This window comes from Nicotiana sylvestris, chromosome 1 (assembly GCF_000393655.2).
Source record: "Nicotiana sylvestris chromosome 1, ASM39365v2, whole genome shotgun sequence".
Lineage (NCBI taxonomy): Eukaryota > Viridiplantae > Streptophyta > Magnoliopsida > Solanales > Solanaceae > Nicotiana > Nicotiana sylvestris.
The window spans coordinates 3,935,115-3,958,087 of NC_091057.1; the positions used below are offsets into that span (position 1 = coordinate 3,935,115).

Consider the following 22,973-nt stretch of genomic DNA (forward strand, 5'->3'; position numbering starts at 1 on the left):
TTTTCTTCCATCTGATTACATTTAATTTTATATTTTTAAAATAAATTTGTAAAAGAATCTAAATGAAAGAGTTTATGCCATACATGGGGAAGAAGGGGAATCGGTTTTATGGTCCATTACAAATATAATTTTAGTTTTATGACCATTTTCATAAGAGATCAATAACAAAAATAAGTCAGCAAATAAAACACAGTTTTTTGTAGGATCAATTTTTCTCTTTAAATTGTGAATGAAATAGAGAAGCGATAGTCCATCAGCATGAATTAGCCTTATGATACTCAAGAAAAGAATCTAGAAAGCAAAATGAACCCAAAACTGAATTACAAATTAAATGTTAAGGGAAAAAAACTAGAAATTATCCAAAATCATATACGTGGTCCAACTGAAAAGGAAAAAACGACCAAGAGAATTCACTTTTAGCTTTAAAAAAGCTAGTTGGAAATTTGCTTCCATATGTACAGATTTTGAATTCTTCTACAGAGGCAATAATGGTGACAAAAAGCCTTTAGGTCAATCTTCAGCTAATGGTTCCTCCCATTTTGTATGCACTGTTATTGACTCGATTTCTTACATCCACATTTGCAGTTTTCAAGTTCAATGTTGAGATTCTGCACAAGAATAAGAACAATATGAATAAATAATATCTACTACTTGTAGGAGGAAAATGGAATCTATGAATCCGAGATGAAGACATAGACTCACAATGTGAACGAGGTAAGAGAGTGCCACGGACGTATACAACAACAACATACCAAGTATAATCCCACATAGTATATACGCAGACCTTATCCCTACCTTGTGGACGTAGAGAGGTTGTTTCCAATAGACAGAGTGCCACGGACGATGTTTAATAAATGTAATTGGAGTCTGTTTCAGCGCTTACAGAAGCTCGTGCAAACTAAAGAAGATTAACAGGAGAGACGAGGAGAGAAGTTCCCAGTGACAGCTATAAAGCCGGGGCTAGTTAATTTTGTAAATTTATCTTTTTTGCTGTCATCACTAATTTTTCGCAAAATATATTAGACCTCCTCCATCCCGCCAAAATTTTAAACTATTTTCACTTTAATTTATGATTCTTAAGGTCAAATTATTTGGTTCGATGCAAACACCGGGTGGGAATATGTTGCTTGGATCCTCTAAAAATGTTTTCATACCCGTATCGATTTTGGAGGATCCGATACACACCGGACTGTATTTTTGAAGAGTGCGAGCAACATAGGATATAGTATTTTCATACATACCTAGCCATACTTGAACTAAGTAAATACTCATTTCTAGGTGCATGTAACTGGATAGATAAGTAAAGCTGCAAAGAAGAAAAGTAGATCAATTTATTTACCCACCTGAACCTGATCTTGAAGGGTTCGAATGTGCTGCACTGCTAGATCCAGCATGTCAGCGTAGCTCGTTTGCTGCAAAAAAAGAATAACAAGATGAAATTTGCAGCTCAAGCATGTTTCGAGAAATGTCAACTGAGAAACTACTGTGAAGAGGAACAAGAAAAACAAGCATAAAATCAAGACAAATGAAAGATAGCTTCCTAGTTTTCTCATATAAAATCTGCACATATTTAAAAAACAAATAGTTGAACAGCATATTAGCAATCCCAGTAACTAAGAATTTCTGGAATCCGAAACTGGAAAAAGAACCAGGTCTCTTGTTTCCAACTCTTTTTCTTAGTCAACCATAGGTGATGACAGTTTTGGAAAATTTCAAGGAAGCATAGCTCGCTTGTTAGGCTTTATAGACCGTCCAGTTCATGTGACGAACCCAACATCGTTAGGTGATTCTGTGAAGCACTGGATCAAGATCTCCATTACATCGTACCATATCCAATTAAATAAGACTCTTGGAATCACCATTTACCAGTTCCACTTTGCTAATTTTCTTTGTTCTAAGCAAACATGATTACAGAGTTATAGTATATGAAGCACTTCATAAATAGTTATACATGCTTTATAATCGCAGAGTTATACTGCAAGTTCGGCTTAAAACTTAATGACACTCCCTCCCCCTCCAACACCATAAAGACATTTCTCGTGACACTTTTCTTTCCCGAAGAAGTTAACATGAAAAGAATGAGCAAATACTAATAGATCCAAAAACACAAACTGTACCTTGTCCATGTTTGGAACAAGATCTTGTAACTTCTTTAGCTTCCCACTTATTCTGGTTCTTCTCTCCTGCACAAGATAAGAAAGAACAGAATGCTCACTATCACATATACATTAGTGCACAAACATAGCTGCGATCAACCAAATTTTGAGAAAAGCATTTCAAATGCCGCATCTACTACAAGTGGATATCGACATCTATTGTTACAGAACAGTACATTTGCCATTTAGAATCAGTTCGTCTTATGGTCTTCAGCTGATTATTTCCTTTTCCTTCAAACCATGTGGTTGTATATATGCGAATAAAGCTAATTTTGTTGACCAAAAAGACAATTTATTTTGTACCACTTAATCTTACATCAGAGTCTTAGAAGTTATCAAATAATACAAGTGTTTTTTAGAAACATATAGTTCATTGACCATCTTTTGAAGTTCACTGATACAATTCAATTAACTTCTTTCCTTTTTCCTTTTTGATTTCTTTTGAAAGGACAAGGTCAAGGAATAACTAAGAAATTGAAGTTCACCCTTTCTGCAATGCTGCGAGGATGAGTAGCACAACCACGCTTGGCACGAATTTTGCAAGGAACAGAATCCTCAGGGATGTGCAGCAATCTATCCATTGACGACATTTCTAGTGCTGTCTGAGACAAGCCAAACTGAAACTGAAAATGGATAAAAAAATGTGAGTTCATCCTTCAACAAGGTAATAAAATGCAGTTTTGCATCACTGTTTGTGAGAATTGAACAAGAGTAACATGATTGAGTATGCCAAGTTGGAGTATGTTATCTGTTTTATTTTACTCTCTTCTCAGGAAAGAAACCAAATATATATAACATTATCAAGGGGAAAAATGGAAAGGAAGTATATATATTGCTGTTGACATGTTCAAAACACAGACATTGAAGGTTTATGTGCTTTCTTATAGTGATTATCAAGTTTAAATTAGCTGGATGAAAGAAGAAAGGTAGGGAAATTAGGGATAGAAGAATACCAAGAGAAGAACCAAATCATCAACTTTTTGAAAAATTCAAATAATAGTGTGTTAAGGAAAAAAATTGAGATTTTAAAACAGTTCTAAGGACACTAAATCAAAGCAGATGATATTTTTTCATTGAGAAAGTTAACATCATTAAAATGAGATCTCACTTTTTCACATAACTACTGTTAACATTAGGCGTATCACATGCACAACTCAAAAAATCAGGATAAAGAAAACGCGACCCTTAAACACCATCTACTAAATTGCAACTTCTCCCAAAAAAAAAAAAAAAACTTTGACAAAGTTCCAGTTATATTACCTGAGTTTCCCCATCATCGAGCCCATTGACAATGTCATTGCTAATGTGCTTGGCTCGTTTACTCGGTGTGACAGAGAACATTATAGAATTGTTATCTTCCCATGAACCCATTGCGAAACTACTTGCAGTGGCATAAGAATGTGTTGACTTTCTGTGGCCATTCTCTGTACTGGTCCCTTCAACATCCTCATTTTCCTCTGCTATTTGAGAGAGAACTTCCTGCCTAGTGAAGCTGAGCTGAGAGTTCAGCCTTGTTATACCCCGGCTACTGTCTGCGACGCCTTTAGAGTTATAGCTTCCTCTCCCCATTGATACTGAAAAGCCTAACATCATGTCAAACTTGAAATATATTACGGACATCATTCAATATGATAGCAGAGCACGTAAGAGGTTGTAGGTTCAAATCACACCATCATGCAAAAAACAGAAAGTAAGTCCATGTTCTTGGATCATGAAAAAGGTTACAAGAATGATTAATGTACTAAACCTATTTTACATACTAAATAGCATATAACATCATAACCTTATAAGTCCAATCTCGAGTATTTTGCCCGTTTGGAGCTCAAATTAATCCAATTTCAAATTTTCACAGCAATCTTGTCTTGTTACTAAAATCCAAACACCTATGGGACTACATAAACCTTAGCCAACGTGGTCTATGTCACAAGATATATGTTTTTTTTTTTGTAAAAGGTGGTCTATGTCACAAGAGTTTAACCTCATTTTTTTATTTTTAACGTTCACCCTCATTTGGCATGTTCATGCTAACAATTATTTTCAATAAATAACTGTCATTCTACTTATTAATCTGCAAGTCTATTTTCAAAACAAAGTAAAAAGTCATCTTCATAAAAAGGAGGGACTATGACAGTATATATGTAATCGGACTGAGTTGAAAAAGGAAAATCCTATGGATTTACTATCCTCACAGCATAAATTTTTTTTGCACTTTTTGTGTAACTTAACCTATGATAGCTCTCTTATATTCGTACTTATGTTCCCATGACTGGATTAAAGTATCAAACAAGGAAATCACAGGGAAAAAGGCCGGGAAAAAGCTCAAGTTCGGGCCGGTAAAGGCAAAACCGTTGGAACGGGAGCTATTGATCTCGATTTAAAAGTTAAAATCTTGGGACTTTTGTTGGTTCGTCCATATTTTGAATTAGAACATAATAAGCTATGCAAATCTCTATTGATCTCGATTTAAAAGTCAAAATCTTGGGACTTTTGTTGGTTCGTCCATATTTTGAGTTAGAAGATAATAAGCTATGCAAATCTTATTTTTTTGGTCTTCTGGGGTTTTTCTCCGTCCATACATGTCCATTCTTGGCCTTTATCCAATGTAGTTGAGTATGTCTTGACATCTTCGGGTGAATTTTTTGAGAAAATATACTTCCGTCATTTTCTCAACTGTTTGTTTCTATTCTGTAATTAACCTGAATAATGTGTATTAACTTTTCATACTCTTTAATATGTTTTTCAGTATAAAGTTTGTTTCTTGGATAGTTTTAATATGGCCAGCCAAGTAACTTTTCTTTTCTTTCTCTAATGAACAGCCAGCCAAGTAACTATTTGCAAATCTTCAAACGTCATTACTATTATTGACAAAAGCTACAAAAGGAATGTAATTCTCTTATTTAAATTTGGTTTTCTGTTTTTGTTTTTTCATATGTCTTTTCCTTGCATTGTATATTTAGTTTGGTATCTTCTACATGTTTGGAAGAAGTTCAATTAAGAGTAACAATATAAATTCGAGTATTCATAATAAAATGGATAAATCTAATCTTTTCGGATGTGAGACTAAAATATTTTTACTATCCGAATATTGGCAAATCATTATTTATATTTTTTTATGATCGCGCGAAGCGTGGATAAATCTACTAGTTATTTTCAATAAATAACCGTCATTCTACTTATTAATCTGCAAGTCTATTTTCAAAACAAAAGAAAAAGTCATCTTCATAAAAAGGGGGGGCTATGACAGTATATATGTGTCATCGGACTGAGTTGAAAAAGGAAAATCCTATTAGTGAGAAGGATTTACTATCATCACAGCATAAATTTTTTTTTACACTTTTTGTGTAACTAAACCTATGATAGCAGACTAGTTTACATTTTCATCAAGTTACTATTTAATCTTTATCATATAAATTATTTTTAGTTATTTATAAATAACCTAATTATATAAATATTTAATGCATCGCTAATGCATAAACTTAAATCTTATTAAAAAATTATTATTACATGCTAATAAGGATGAAAGAATGAAAAATATTTCAGAGGGGAAAGAAAAAGGAGATGGGTAAAAAACATCAATTATTGAAAACTAGTAAAGTACTCAAAAACATTGGGCTGGTTTTAGGTGGCGGCTAAGTTATAAACAAATTAAATAATAATAATAATGAATAACAAGGAGCAAGTGGGAATCACGGGTCAAGTAATACCCATGCACGTGATAACTGACCAGTCATGGAATTTTAGGAGCTGTTTGGTGAATGCATCTTGACCTCAAAATAAGCAAAAAAAGAAAATGGATTCAATGAATCTAGGCACAATAACCATCAATTAAATAAAGGGACATGAACTTTTTCTTAGTATTATTTTATTGGCTAGTTGGGGACTTTAATAATTTTGTAATGTCAACTTGCTATCTGAAAGTTTGGACCCCTTAAAACAAAGAAAATGCTCACTTCCTCCAATAAGGATTAAGGAGCTTCTTACTAAGATTATGATTAACGAAACAAGACAATGATATTATCTATTGCTCATTGGGTAATTCATGGGGCCCAACTGTAAACTTCGTCTACTAAATTAATTATTTTCTGTCTCATATTATGGTTTCTACAAATAATTATCTCAAATTATTTGTTATTTTAAAAGTTCAAAAGTAAATTAATTATTATTTTTCCTATTCTACCATTAATATTAATTGTTCTTGAGGACTAAAAATACCTTAATTATGAGTAAGTAATAAATAAAAAAAAATTATATTTTAAAACATTAATAAGGGTAAAATACTGAAAAAAAAATTCTATTTATTATTTTCTTAAGAGGCGTGTAAAAGAGAAACACGATAGATAAAATGAGACAGGGGAGTATTAATAATGTGAAAATGGACATTTAATCTCTTCTTGCTCAATATTTGCTTAAAATTACGAAGACCATGAATTTTTTTCCCTAAAAGTTCCTTAATTATTTAATCCTAGTATATTTCCAAGTTGTACTAGTTTTATCTTTCTATTTATTTATAAAGAGGCTTTTTGGTTGAAATAAAAGGAGAAACTATAACATAGCTAATACCATGTTTGGCAAAGCTTTCTTTTGGTCAAAAGCTTCTTTTTTTTTTTTGCCAAAAGTTTTTTTTCAAAGTTAATGTTTTTGTCAAGTTTTTAGAAGGGGAAAAAAATGCTTTTTGAGTCAAAACAAAATTTATTTTTGAGAAAGCATAAAATAGCTTCTCTCTAGAAGTGTTTTTTTGAAAATCTCTTTTCAAAAAAATACACTTAGAAGCATATTTAAAAGTTTAGTCAAATACAAATTGCTGATCAAAAGTGATTTTCAAATTAATTAGTTAACCATAGATTATTTTTTATCAAAAGTACTTTTCCGAAAAATATTTTTAAAAATAAGCTGGTTTTAGAAACTTGGTCAACCAGACTATAAATTGAATAAGACTTGTGCTCAAAGAAGCACCCCCACAAACTCTAATGTATTAATTACAAAAAGGTGAAAGAAAAATAATGGAAGCAAATTGTAAACTCACTAAGAGACTAATATAATTTAAAGGTCTAATAGTAGATCTAAACCTAATCTAGAGTAGATGTAAGATTGTTAAAAAAGAAATTGAAACAAATTAAATTTCCCTATTTCGTGGTCAAAATATACACATTAATTATTGGCAAAAGATCGTTCACGGAAACGACTTTATTAGTTGAAAACAACTACTCCTATTATATACCAAGAAAAATTATAGGGTTTTTAAATATATCCGAAATTTGATCCAAATGCAATATATTAGTGCTTCTCGTAAAGGATTTTAATAATAGAAATATCAAAAATTGACTCTTTACCTCAATTCGATAGGTAAAATAGACACGAATTAAGGGATTCCAAATTTCAGAAGCTGAATACCACTCTTTTTTACAAAAGTCTTCTCCTAGAGATTTTTTGACTATTTATAATAGGAAATAATAATTTTATTTGATAGTACATAAATTCGAGTACCAAGTTGCACAAGTTGCATCTACGCCTGTGAAATAAACTATAAAACTGAAAAAGAAAAACCCTATTATACTAAGTATATTATTAGTGCTTAAAAGATTCTAATCTTAAAGAGGGATCCAGCATAATTAATTAATTAATTTAGACCACTGGTTTCATTAGAAAAATCTGTGGGCGATTGGAAGCAGACACACATGCATTCACCTTCCCAATAAATGTGGAACCCACCTTTACATGTCACTGAGAGTTGAGACAGGATTAAGACCTACCAATTAGCTCCAAAATTTCCTAATTTGCCCTTGATGGATAATTTTGTTCTATTAAAAAAGAGCAATAATAATTTGTCGGCTGCTTACTTTATATTACCTTCTAAATTAGGAAACAATTCCGTTTACCCTAACTGACCCAAGATCTCCCCCTTGTATATTTGTATCTATACAGTAACCCAAATATCAATTTTCTTCATTTTAATTCTCAACTCTCGCAGGAAAATTTTAAAATATCCAATCTATATTATCCGTCTTATAGGATTTTTGCGGATCCTTTAAGAAAAATATTTAATAATCTTAATCATAAGAGTATTATCTAAATTACTTTTTGTCTCATTAGTGTCTCACTTAACTAATTTTCTACTAATTGGAAGACTAAAGGTTGATCTACAGAAAGCTAATGAATTTTTTATTTTTCTAAAACGGTAAATATTTTAAAACAACTCCAACTTGTCCAACGACTAATATTTGAGAGTTAGTGGCGTACAGTTTGAACATAACTGGTCTAGCCTTATGTACTTCTCCACTTAAATATCGGATCATTACCGGTTCTGCTCTTATCACTTAGTCTAGAACCGGGCCTCGTCGATACGATACACTTGTTATCGTAAGTTCAAAAGTTGAAGGTGCTAATCATATACAACAACAACAACCCAGTATAATCCCACTTAGTGAATCTGGGGAGAGTAATGTGTACGCAGACCTTACCCCTACCCTGGGTAGAGAGGCTGTTTCCAAATAAACCCTCGGCATCCTTCCCTCCAAGAACTTCCCACCTTGCTCTTGGGTAAACTCGAATTCACAACCTCTTGGTTGGAAGTGGAGGTTGCTTACCATCAGAGCAACTCCTCTTGTCCCCTCTTGTCTTAAGGTGATAATCATATGGAAGGAAAAAAAAAGGAATTTGCAAGTTGCAAGGAGGTATTAATTAAGAATTTTTTTAGTACTAAGTGTCTCCTTTTGACACATACGTAACTCTTTTTATTTGTTGGTGGTTTTTATTAGCAACTTGTTATATGTAATTAGATGAGACAAACTCATTCAATAACTCTAAACTTCCTTTAAAAGCATCTTCCCCCACTCCACTCTTATTTATGTGTGCTTTTTTAAGTAATTAAATATATGTGTAAGTGCTCAACTAGTCAGTTTCTAACGTATGATTGTGAGTTTGTGACATAAGTAAATCTTACTTTCTCATTTCATCTATTGCTAATTACCCTTTAAATAATATCATTAACCCATCATCTGATTTATATATCATTCACAATACAACTAGCTTCTTAACTGATATGACAAGGTTTTAGTATAAAACTAAGATTTTTTTCCTTTCGCGTATTTGAACATTAATTCATAGTTACTGACTTTTCATACCAAAGTTAGGTCTGAAGAACCAATACTAGTACACCACAAGATGTAAGGAAAATAGCAACATTATTTCCTTTAGGGGCGTTGGTAGGGTGTATAACAATAGTGCGGAATAAGGTGTATTAGTAATACATGAATTAGTAATGCATGTCTTAGTAATGCAAGCATGAGTTATGCAGATATTATTTCTTATCTACTGTTTGATGTGGTGTAATTATGTCTTTAACCATACTAATACATGCATTAATAGCCTTGGTATTACTAATGTCATGGTTTTCTATGCATTACTTATACATAAGGGATAATATCAAGTATTAGTTATACACAGGTTGGAAAAATGTACTCCCTCCATTTCAATTTATGTGAACTTGTTTGACTGGCCACGGAGTTTAAGAAAAAATAAAGACTTTTGGAATTTGTGGTCCTAAACAAGCCAAAAAGGGGCCCTGAGAATTTGTGTGGTTATAAAAGCTTCTCATTAAGAGTAGAATTATAAGTTTAAATTAAATTGTTATTAAATTTAGAAAGGTGTCATTCTTTTTAGAATGAACCAAAAAGGAAAAAGATTCACATAAATTGGAACAGAAGTACTAGTTATACACAGGTTGAAAAAATGTACTAGTTATACACAGGTTGAAAAATGTACTACCAAACAAGGTATTAGTAATGTATAGAGTTAATGCTTGTATTATTTTTTTCAAATACATCCTACACCCCTTAAGGTTTCTATTATTTGTGCATCATGATTCCCCACTTAACTTTATTCATAATCTGTATTTCATTTAATATGACACTCTTTCTTTTAAATGTGTTCAAAACATAATAAAAGTAATATATTTCTATATTGAGAATAATTCAAACTTATTAATTTACTCTTCCTTACAATTGTCATGGTATATTTAAGCACACAATTTCTAATAGCACTATTAGTATGTGCCGAAAGCCGTTACTATTTTTTTTTCTTAAACCCTATTTTCCATCAATAAACGTTTAGAGGGAAGACTTAAAAACCTAAGTAAGAGGGGAAAAAAATACTAGGTAATTTCTTCTCATCTATTTAAGTTTAGTACACAAAGTTGTTCGATACGACCGGTCATTCTTGTTCATAATGATTGGAAGAGTCATTTCTATGTCACTAGGTTAAGAGTTTAAGGCCGGTAGTTGTTGCAACAAAAACAAAAGTTATCTAATACATATACAGTCACACATCTCTATAATATCATTAATTGTTTTCGAAACTGATTTTTATATTATACTCTAATATATATCCTTTATAACAACAGTTCATTATAATAATTAAAAAATATCAAAACAAACGAGACTATTATAAAAGAATTTGATTGTAATCGTGGAATATAGCATTCTAGCAGGTACCGGTTATTTATGCAAAATTACATTTCAAAGTTTGTTATTTATGCAAAGTAGCGTTGTGATTAGTCAATAAGCAAAGTCTGCTCTAATTGGTTAAAAAGTCACCAAAAGCTGAAGACTTTTGGTAGGCAAACAAAAAGGAATCAAACACACGAAGGACAAATTCGTCATTTCAGACTTCAAAAAAGAAACAAAAAAAGGTAAGCTAAACGTACCAGTATCACCAGCAGCAGCAGCAAGTTGATTAAGAAACCTAGCTGGTGAGCTACTATGTCGAACCAACGGCGTCGTCGAATTCGCCGCCGGCAAAACTCCACATCCACCACCGCCACTTCCGCCGCCGCCGCCAATTGTTAAATCATTGAATCCAATTGATCTCTGTAAACTCGATTGTTCCTTAGCCTTACTAGTAGATTCTGAATTTAACGAATTAGATGACGTCATATTTGGCGAATAATATCGCGAAGGTCCAAGGTGTTGATGGTGGGACCCGTGGAGGTTAAAATCGTGATTATTAGCACCAATGACGGATTCAACTGCAGTAGTTAAAAATGCGCCCGGAGCTGAACCGTAACGGGTCAGTCCTCCACCGCCGTTGCTACCGCCGCCAGCGGTGGTGGTGTGGCTCATTGAATTTTGAGATGAAGAAGAAGTTGAGGAAGGATACATAATTTGTTTGAATTAGAATGTGTTAAGATTTTGGAGCTTGGGAAGTTAATAGGGAAAGAAGGGGGTGGGTGGGGTGGGGGGGGAGAGGGTGGGGGTAGAGCAAGTGGGAATTTTTAAAAAAGGAAAGTGAGGGGATGTGCTGATACACTTGTTTGAGGAAAAGTCATATGAGAAAGAGAGAGTAGATCAGCCAATGGGAATTTGTTGTTTTTGTCTTTTGCCTTTTATAGAAAATTAAGAAAAGTACTAATGTACTATTCTCAATTAGTTGATTTGATGAGCCGAGGGTCTCCTGGAAACAACCTATTTGTCCTTCAGAGTAAGGGTAAGGTCTGCGTACATATTATCCTCCTCAGACCTTACTTGTGGGATTATATTGGATCGTTGTTATTGTTGTATTAATGGTTCATATTTATTTTCTGAATTAAAGTATTAAGAAAAAAACTCCCTTCGTTTTAGTTTATGTAAACTTATTGCTTTTTCGGTCCGTTCAAAAAACAATGACCCCTTTCTAAATTTAAAAATAATTTAGCTTAAACTTACAATTTTATCCTTAATAAGAAATTTTTATAACCACACAAATGCTCTGGGCCCCTTTTTGACTTGTTTAGGACCACAAATTTTAAAAATCTTCATTTTTTCTTAAGTTCCGTGCCTAGTCAAATAGATTCACATAAATTGGAACGAAAGGAGTAGTACAATTAGAAGATAACAGTTTAATTGATACACCTAATCAAATAAAAAAATATAATTCTTTCCCAAATGTCTAAATTGCTTATGGAATAATGTTCATAACTCATGTTACCATTGCTTCAGCTGAAAGGAGTTTTTAAAATTAAAATTGATAAAATCTTACCTGAAAATAACAATGTCACAAGAAAGGTTAAATGGATTAGCTATATTGTCAATTAAGAAATACTTATTAGGAGTTATTGATTATAAGAAAATTCTTACTAACTTTTTATCTGAGAAAAGCTAAAAAAAAATAGACTTCAAATAAATAATTTAAAAAAATAAAAAGTTAAGGCCCCTCATAAAGTTTGACGTTAGGCCACAAAATTCATCGGGCCGCCCCTGATCACTTTCAGACAATATAAAGGACCTGAGCAAATAATTATGGCGTTTGGATTAATTACGATTCATTAACTATTTGTAAATTTATCTTAGGCAATGGAAGAGACGTGCTAATTATAACATATAACCAAATAATTACACATCTTGAAATTTTGGTACAGGTAATGATATGTTCTTATCTACAATTATTATTATTAAAATATATATTTATGTTTTGTATCAAATGTGATAGGATTAGTGTTTGATTGAAGGATAAAAGACGTCCAATTAAAAATGTGCATTCTGATGTATCAATTTTTTTTTCACTTTTACCAACAAAAAAAAAAACCTGTAATTGCATTCTTCTTTTATATATATATATATATATATATATATATATATATATATATATATATATAGTTCGAATAAGGAACAATTTAATAAGAAAATTTGTCCTATATATTAGGAAAGCAACATAAATTACAATTTTGTCCAATGTAAAATTTATTTTTAAAGGGTAGAAAAGGTGAACGATATTTCGCTAAGGGGCTTCGTGCTTTTAATAGAGTATAGATTTAATATGCTTATTGATTGGATACGAAATTTAAGATAAAACATAAAGTTTAATGTTATTTTCTTTGTTAGAGTTTACGTGAACCTTTTTATTTTTTAAGATTTGAATTTTATAAATTTTGAATAATATTTTAAAACATCTTTTTTTTCATCATATTGATACGACAAGAATAGCAATTTATGGTTTTTTCGTTTTTTCATATAATTTTTAAATATTTAAATTTTACTTTTAAAATATTAAGTTAATTTAATTCAACTTTACTTAAAAGATTAATCAAACTAACTATCGAAAAATAAAAAGGTTCACATAAACTGGAACAAAATAAATAAATTGTTTTCAAAGAGAGACTGAATAAGTTTTTATTTTATTCTTTTATTTCTCTTTTTAATTAATAAATATATAATATAGGTGCTGGTTGAGGTGAGCGCTGGGGCAAGTGTGGAGAAACTTGGTGGGCGTTTGGATATAAGAATTGTACAATTTTAAAAATATGTGAATTTTTTTTTCAAGTGAAAATGATATTTGAAAGTTAGAGTTGTGTTTGGACATGAATATAATTTTGGGAATTTTTAAATTTTTATGAGTGATTTGAAGTGAAAATATTGAAAGCAGCCTTTTGGAGTTTTCAAATTTTCAAAAAATTCCGAAATTCATCTTCAAGTAAAAATTAAAAATTTCATGGCTAAACACTGATTTCGGAAAAAATTAATTTAAAAAAAAAAGGAAAATTTTTGTTTGGCCAAACGGCACCTTAGTTTAGAGTTTATAATTGACTTTCTAAGTCACGACTTCTTTTAGCACGCGCCAAAAACTATTTATATTTGATAGTTGAAAAAGTATATAAAATTTGTATAACTTTTGTATATAATATACATAATGTGTGTGTGTCCAGTGACGGATGTAGTGTAGTATCACTGGGTTCAACTGAACCTATAACCTTTGACGCGGAGTAAAATTTTATGTGTAATGGGTTCAATGCTAAAAACTTGAAAAGTTGAACCCATAAAGTTTAAATTCCGGATCTGCCTCTGTGTATATCTATATATATAGACACACACACACAAATATACAATATCATTTTTCCAATTTTTTTTTATGCCTTGTTCTAAAGGACACCGAAGAGGTTAAGGTTGAATTGCTTAGATATCTTCCACGTACGTGTCTTTAAGCAACTTCTTATTTATCGTTAAATAATGGGAAAATGCATAAGTACTCCTTCTGACTTATATTCGGATTTTCGACTATATATTTTTTCTTTGCGGGAATTTTATTATCCCCCTAAACTTATTTTAAATGTAATTATTTACACCGTTGATGCTAACAACTAAACTCTTGGCAAGTGGTGAGCTACACGCGCCCCCACATATATTTTTAATACTTTTTTTATTCTTTCTTCTTTTTCTTATCTTTTTTTTCTTATTTGTTATTATTCTCATTCTTTTGGTTATTTCATTCTCTTTCTTTTTGTTTTGGTCACCGGCGGCATAAAATGGTGGTCATCGAAATTTCACAAACACCATTGTTTTCGGCGATTTTTTTTTCCCGACGATAGATTTTTATCCCAATCTAAGTGTGTTTTGTTTATATATAAACTTTTCTTGAAAGTGTAATTTATGTGCGGGAGGAAGAGCAAAAAAAATAAAACGAATATAAGCTGAGAAAACTTTTTTCAGTTAAAATTTCAATACATTATTTTTTTCCGGCGTGGGAAGGTTTTCCGATGATGAATTTTTTCCCCCCAAATCTGAGTGTATTTTACTTTGCTTATGAATAGATCATTTTAAAAGTTTAATTTGTGTGTGAAAAGAAAGAATGGAAGAAAAACGGTTAGACAAAGTCGCCGGTGAATGAATATCCACCGGAATTACGGAATTAGAGAAGAAGCGAAAAAAGTAAAAGAAAAAAAGAAAAAGAAAAAGGAAAAGGAAAAAAAAAAGTAAGAATAAATGGTAAAAAAGAATAAAAATTAATCTGAAAATCACTTTTTCTTGCTTCTCACTCTCCTTTGGGAGAATGAAATACACACACTCTGTCACGTCAGCGTTAAGGGTACAAATAATTCCATTTAAAATAAGTTTAGGGGGTTAATAGGATTACCGCAAAGAAAAAGTATATAGTTGGGAATCCGGGTATAGATCAGGGGTACTTATGTATTTTCCTTTAAATAATTAGAATATTGTTCACATGTATCTGCTACAATATCAAGATGAAATTGAACACTTAACTCTTAAAATTGTTCGCGAATTTCTTCTTGTTGACATACTTCTGCATCAAACTATGGACTATAATCATCACTGTTTGACCAAAAATATAAATTTTGGTTTAAACAATTAGATTTATATAGAGAAAAGTTAATCTTAATTAAAAATAATATTCAAGAGATAAAGCTACCGATGTCAAGACCAAACAATTAATATATTCTGTCTGGATGACAATGAATATAAGCAATAATAATAATATTCAACGATCCAAAAAGATGGAATATGGTATTAAATATTAATAAATAGCAATAAATAATATTTAAGTAAATAAAACGTGTGATTCACCCGAAAAGGGATGAGATTAATGGATATTCTTTCTGACAATAATGAATGATTGATAAGCCTTTGAACACTTAGGTTGTTCTTATATCCGGTGGGAATGCTAGCCAAGAATCTTAATGAAATAGTTATTCTCTATAAAGTCAATGTATTTTTTACAAATGAATATCTCATGTCCCTTATCATTGTGTCTATTTCTATTTATAGGGAACATGTTCTTAGAAACCGTAATAGTACAGGTGCAGAAAATATCCACTAGAATATTCTTTTTAATATCCTATCTTAAAACTAGTCGTTATAACTCCGTCAAGGATATTCGAATCCGACCTTGATCTTTGATGACTCTTCGACCACAACCTTCATTGTTTCTTGAACCACCACAACCTTGGACAGGTCTATTGGAGTCATACCGGTGACGCATGACGGCCTGTGTATGCCTTACTAATGTTATCATGACTTAAGCATATTAGAGATAATTTTTGACCCATACAACCACCAAATATGTCTTTTACCCACTCCAAGCAATTTAAGCACTAGCAACGCTCTGAGGCAATAACAACAACAACAACAACAACAACAACAAAAAATTTAGTGTTATCCCAAAAGTGAGGTCTGAAAAAAATAGCGTGTATGCGTACTTTATCCCTCCTTGAGAAGATAGAGAGGTTGTTTCTGATAGCAATACTCAGAGCATTGGCTGAGCACATATAACTAAGGGATGTCAACTGACACTCCTTTGCTAGAAAATTACACAATATTGCTAGGTCAAAATCATGTTATACCCATATATATATTATATATTGAATTTCTTTAGCTTTTTATGTGTTTTTTTTATAGTACATACCGTGTAATAAAAATCCTAACTTTGCTGCTAATTCAGAGGCGCATCCAAACATTAAACTTTATGGATTCTCAATTTCAAGATAGCGACTTCAAGTGTCAATCTAGTTTTCAATTTTTTACATATTTAGTGAATGAATATATATATATATATATATATATATATATATATATATATATATATAATTTGAGTCAAAGTTACTGAATTTTGCCGAATTCATATGTTAAAGTGTACTTCCATCGTAGCAACACTAGCCACTACAAGAAACATGGGATATGGCGACATTATATTATTGTCGCCATAAGTCAATTAAATGCCGTAAATTTATTTATCGATTTTTATTTTATACTTAAATTAAATGTCGGAAATTTCAATGTCGGTAAAAATCTAGTGACATTTATTTGATGTTTATCAAATGTCAACAATTTGAGCTCTTTAACTATCTTGTTTGCGGCATACATAGAAATGTCAGATAAATCTTTTGCAGTTTTTGACATATTATTTGAATATAAAAATCATTATTTATATTATGATTAAGAAGAAAAATATTCCCTTTTTGTTCCTTTAAGTATTATGTAGAATATGTATTAAGAAAGTAGAAAACAAAGATCAACTATTGTTGATCTTACAATACTACAAACATTTTTATTCATTTCAAAAGCTTCAAGGATCATACACCACATATGATTCAAACAAAACAATGAATTACTTTAATATATGACTACATAATCATAACTTTTTCTCTTATAATTTCCAAATACACCAACATAATTCAAAGCTTCAGTTCTTGATGAAGTGTTCCATACTTTCACCAAATCAGGATTTTGAACTCACGACCTTCAAATTCTGATGTATTCTATAAGATCAACAACAACAACAACAACCCAGTATAATCCCACTTAGTGGGGTCTGGGAGGGTAGTGTGTACGCAGACCTTACCCCTACCCTGGGGTAGAGAGGCTATTTCCAAATAGACCCTCGGCATCCTTCCCTCCGAGAACTTCCCACCTTGCTCTTGGGTAGACTCGAACTCACAACCTCTTGGTTGGAAGTGGAGGTTGCTTACCATCAGAACAACCCCTCTTGTCTATAAGAAGGGTTGTATTCTATAAGATCTGAAATTAAAAAAGAATAATAATCACCAAACTGATTAAGGGAAAAGGGTAAGGAGCAATATAACATTTTAAACTGATATGGAGTAATATAATATCAACCCTACTAGACTCATTTACAGGAAATCAACAACAAGAAAGAAAAAAGTTCAAGAATTTCAGTAACCAAAATATCACAAATCTCATTTCACTCGAAAAGAAAAGTCTAAACATACATAACCGTTGAAGTAGTACGTTAGCAAGTTTAGAACCTATAAACTTTAAATTCTATTGAGCCAAAAATAAAGACTATGAACTAAAATAATTTTCATTTATATCTTTGCTAAGGTTGAACGTGTTTCATTTGTTAATTTTACGATCTGCTAATAATTATTTGGAGTTTTGATTACTTTTTAATAAATAATTAAAATTAGAAATATAGGTTTTATCTTTTTCATAAATTGAACCATATTTTTTTCTTTTTCATGTTCATATGCATCCGAGCTAGAACATAATATATCTTGTAGTCTTGTATTATTTTGGTTTTGACAATATTGTCAAATATTCTTAATAGGCATTGACATTTCCTACTTCCTAGTATGAACATTTTTTTCTTCTGAAAAATGTTTATTGGTCTAACGTAGAAAGTCATATGCTTACCTTATTGAACACTATATATAGTTTATGATTTTAGGATATAACTGTGCATTTTAAGTGCTCAATTAATACTAATAATCTGTCATTTCCTTTGTATTCAATGTTGCTTCTCAAGTTTGTTGCAAATTATTTTCATCAAAATATTATATAGTCGGAAAAAAGTAAAAAAGAAAGAAGTATTATATACAACTGATTTCAATTTGTTTGGAACCGCCGTGCAATTATAATTGTTGTTGGAGTAAAAATAGCATGGGCTAGCCAGTTTTAGGACTGGTCATTCAAAAATAGCCAGCGTTTGCAAAGTCATTGAAAAATAACTACTATTTTGCTGCAACATGAAAAATTCCAGCATAATATACTGGAGATAAATACACTTGCGTATGAACTTCCAGCATATATAATATGCTGAACTCCGACACGCGAAAAGTTCCAGCATAATATACTGGAGATTGCAGCACCTATGTATGAACTTCTAGCATATTATGCTGGACCGGTATATTATACTGGAACTTCAGTATATTGATGGAGTTCCAGTATACTTATGTTCGAACTCCAGTATAAGTTCCAGAATATTATACTGGAACTCCAGTATATTATGCTAGAGTATTTTTCGAATTTTGAACAGTGTTTTCGTTCAAATTTACCTTTACATGAAAATTGGCTAAATTTTAATTGCTTTTGAAACTATGACTATTTTTGAATGACTACTTATATATCTAACTATTTTGAATTTCTCCGTGTATAATACAGTTGGAAAGACTCTTGTGGCAACTAGCAATTCCTCTCTAGACTAATTTCATTTAATATTTCTTTTATAATCAGTATTAAATATTGATATCCTCGCATTGACATTACGTCCCAATAGATATTTAAGATGACATGAAAATGATGTCAAAGACATGAGATTTGATAACGTCGTATTCTTGTCAAAGAATCTCTAAATCTCAATTACCTAACAAAAATGGGCCAAACTGACCCGATCACTCTAATAAAAATGAGTACAGAGAGAAAATATATATAGTAAAAAAAAGAAAAAGATATAAACATGTCAAATTAGTAAGTATTTAACTTATAAGTTGATAGTGTAAACTATTTTACATGATAAGTATAATTTAATCTATAATAGGTGGTTAATCACTTTTATTAGATTATCAATTAATGTTTATTATAAAAATTTGTTTGTAATTACCTTATAAGTAATCTGATTATAAAAATAATTTTTAGACAAGTAATAAGTTAAACTCACTCAATGAATGTGCCAGAATTATTTTGTAATGGGCACAAGGATAGTTTTTTTTTTTTTTTTTTTTTTTGTGTGTGTGTGTGTGGAAAGTAATATTATTACTTTTTAAATTAACAGTATTTCCACCAGCCACAAACTTCTACTGCTTTTTTAAATTACAAATATTTTTTGTCTCATTAACGGAATATGAATATGATATCCTACTTATCTTTAAAATATTAATTTTCAATAAGTTCTTAAATATTTCGATCATGAGTTATTTCAGAGTTGTACTTGTTTATTTCAGTCCGAAATAATCCATATACTCAAGTTTGTAAACCATATTATGAACTTAATTTAGCTCATAAACACATTGACTTAAGACAAAACAACTCACTAAGGTCTAATAGGTAAATCTAAACCTAAACTAAAGTAGGTTCACGGTTTTCAAATATTTTTAATTTAATCTAGAGATGTTAAAACGTATGTATATATGTGTATCGACAAAATCGCCTTAATTCAACAACAACAACAACAACCCAGTATAATCTTACTTAGTGGGGTCTGGGGAGGGTAGTGTGTACGCAGATCTTACCCCTACCCTGAGGTAAAGAGACTGTTTCCAAATAGACCCCCGGCATCCTTCCCTCCAAGAACTTCTTGGAGAGACTCGAACTCACAACCTCTTGGTTGGAAACAGATGTTGCTTACCATCAAAGCAACCCCTCTTGTCGAACTCACAATCGCCTTAATTCATTGAATAGATATAATTTTACTATTCAAATCCTTTTAATTTGTACCGTTATTCCTGTTTCTCCTCGAGTATCTGACTGTTATCAGAATTTTTTAATTTTCACCTCGATCATTGACTAGCTAGCTAGATTGTACAAAATTAGGGTTCTAAATTGCACCTTTCTTCCTACTTGCCCTCTTAATAATAATAATTTAATTTAACTTTCACATCGATTCAAGATACAGCTAGATGCATGCATATGTTACATGACCTATGGTACAAATTACAAAATATTGCACAAGTTGCAGCCCTATTCCTGCTTTCCCTCAAACATCTGGCTGCTATAATTGGAAGGTTGTATTTTTAATACGGAAAAAGCCAAATGTGTACCTGTACTATTAAAAATTAGTTATTAGTATCATCCGTTATACTTTCCCATATTATTTATCCCTAACGTTATTTATTTTAATATCCTTACCCCCATCACTAACGGACCCTTCTAGAAGGACACATGTCTTAATCCTAAACGACCTAACCACTTACAGTTGGATCCCTCACCTGTTTGGCCCCCTAGACAAGTCTCCCTCTAGAAGGATCCGTTAGTGATGGGGTAAGGATATTAAAATAAACGGAAAAGAGCCAAAAATGCCCCTAACGTATTGAAAATGACTCAAAAATACCATCCGTTAACCTTTTGGTCCACAAATAGCCTCAACGTTTTAATTTGGCTCAAATCTGTCCTTTCATTTAACGGACCATCCATGGAAAAATCTGAGACTTTACAATAGCCATGTGGCACGCTATAAACATGCCACGTGTATTTTCCAATAATAAATTAAAACCCACCCGTTTGTTTAAAAGTATCCAACCCGCCGCATGATGCCTGACCCGTTTCTTTTTATCAAAACCTTGTACCCCATTCTTTCATCCTCGTTCAAACAAATAGGGTTCTGCAAGTCCATTTTCTCCTTTATAATCTTTTTCCTCTTTTTTTTTTCAACTTCATCAGAGAACAAAGTGCAAAGAATGAAAATTTTCTACTATTGTCAGGATCTATTTTCGTCGAATTTGTAGCTACTAAAGTGATGTAATGGAGACTAGTATATATCTAATTAAAACTGCATATTTAAAGTTGTTGTATTTGATGAAAAATGGACGAAACCAGATTTGAGCCAAATTAAAACGTTGAGACTATTTGTGGACCAAAAGGTTAACAAAGGGTATTTTTGAGCCATTTCTAATAAGTTAGGGACATTTTTGACCTTTCTCCGTAAAATAAATAGCGTTAGGGATAAATAATGTGGGAAAGTATAACGGAGGGTACTAATAACTAATTTCTAATAGTACAGGGACACATTTGGCCCTTTTTCGTTTTTAATATGTTCAACTAGTCATTTTATAAATTAAGTGGGCATCTAGACATAAGAATTGTAAAAATTTGGGAAAAAGTAAAAAATAATAAATAAAAAAATCAAGTAATGAAAATTAGAGTTGTGTTTGGATATGAATATAATTTTGGGCTGTTTTTTAATTTTTCTGGGTGATCTGAAGTGAAAATTTTGAAAAATAATTTTTTGGAGTTTTTCAAATTTTCGAAAAATATTGAAATTCATCCTCAAGTGTAAATTAAAAATTTCATGACCAAAAAACTGATTTCCAAAAAAAAAAGAAATCTTTTTTTTTATGGTGAAAAAAGGGAAAATCTTTAACTTTCTACCAAAATCTCATGACAATTAGTTAAAAACTAAATGACGATTCCCGTCGTTGTTCCATCTAATAAAATTTATTTCTCATGACAATTTGGTGTGGATAAGTTTTTATCAATTATAAACAGTTACCCTCTTCTATAGGTGATGTCAACTCAATATATAATCATTTACAAATCAACTTGCTTATTAAGTAATTTTGACGAAGTTTTACTAGAAAACTAAGATTGTTTGTTCTTCGACAATTTTGAACCTAATATTATTGACTTTATTCGTGCCACATAATTCTCAAAAATCAAAAGAAAATCCCAAATTTTAAGCTAAGGATACGATAGCACCATGGTTTAGTCTTTGAAGGAAAGTTAATTAAAACGACAAAACCAAGAATAGTACCATCAATACAAGGAAAATAAAGAACTTATTTTTTTTTATAATAAGATAATTTATATTTCGTGGGAATAATTTACTTATTGATGCTTAATAAAACATGAAAGATATTTCAAAAGCTTATTAATTTATCATAGTCGATTTTGATTGGTCAATGAAAAAAGTCTGCTCTGGTCGAATAGCTAGCCACCAAAAGCTATAGACTTTTGCAGGAAAAAAGCAACCAAAGGGAAAGGAAACAAAGAGGAAACGTTGAGCTTACTTCCATGTTTAGATGTTAAAAGCACCTCGACCTACGACCGTTAGGTCTTGGGTTGGACTCGCCATGGAGGGAAAATATGGAAATACTATAGATCCTCCTAATTTTGGAGGGGTTTAATTAAAAAAAGAAGAAGATAGAAAACAATGTTGAATTTTTTTTAGTCAATTTTCCTTTTCAAATTTAATATTGTGTTTTATAATTTTGTCAAAAAAAGTACTCCATCCATTGTTTATTATAGTTTAACTCGGGGTATTATCACTTTTAACCCGCGCCAGAAATTGTTTACATCTGGTTGCCGAAAAAGTGTATAAAATTTTTGTGTATAACATATAGAATTTATATATATACAAAACATATACAAATTTTATATACTTTTTCGCCTATTATTTTTATAGAGGCAATATAGTGCCATTTTTCCTTTTAACTTTGCATAAAATTTAATAAACAAAGGAAGAATTTTGCAGCTTGTGATCTTAATTGAATATAGTATAACATCGTGCGAGTATAAAACTTTTGAAACATGCGAGTTTAAATATTATATAATATTTGTGTGACCGCAAAATTTCCTCATTAGAAAATATACAAATTTATCATTC

General features: G+C 31.2%; 1 protein-coding gene across 2 annotated transcripts; it reads right to left on the reverse strand.

Annotated features, from left to right (window-relative positions):
* Nucleotides 1–253: 253 nt before the first annotated feature.
* LOC104249018 (transcription factor bHLH128-like) lies at nucleotides 254–11,350 on the reverse strand. 2 transcript variants are annotated; one of them, XM_009805384.2, is made up of 6 exons: nucleotides 10,858–11,350; nucleotides 3,417–3,739; nucleotides 2,642–2,779; nucleotides 2,118–2,183; nucleotides 1,344–1,412; nucleotides 254–608 (listed from the first exon to the last, which is right to left on the reverse strand). In XM_009805384.2, the coding sequence occupies exons 1-6, from the start codon at nucleotides 11,309–11,311 to the stop codon at nucleotides 552–554; spliced, it is 1,107 nt and encodes a 368-aa protein (XP_009803686.1). In that variant the 5' UTR covers nucleotides 11,312–11,350; the 3' UTR covers nucleotides 254–551. The 2 variants fall into 2 exon arrangements, with proteins under 2 accessions (XP_009803686.1, XP_009803687.1); XM_009805385.2 differs by having other exon boundaries at nucleotides 335–608; nucleotides 3,417–3,730; nucleotides 10,858–11,349.
* Between the last annotated feature and the right edge of the window lie 11,623 nt (nucleotides 11,351–22,973).

What these genes read in the sequence shown, in the direction of transcription:
- LOC104249018 (XM_009805384.2), bottom strand. Translation starts at nt 11,311, where the DNA reads ATGTATCCTTCCTCAACTTCTTCTTCATCTCAAAATTCAATGAGCCAC. An exon ending in TGCTGCTGCTGGTGATACTG is followed by an intron (nt 3,740 to 10,857) that starts GTACGTTTAGCT and finishes ACATGATGTTAG; the next exon opens with GCTTTTCAGTATCAATGGGG. An exon ending in TTGTTCCAAACATGGACAAG is followed by an intron (nt 1,413 to 2,117) that starts GTACAGTTTGTG and finishes CTTTTTTTGCAG; the next exon opens with CAAACGAGCTACGCTGACAT.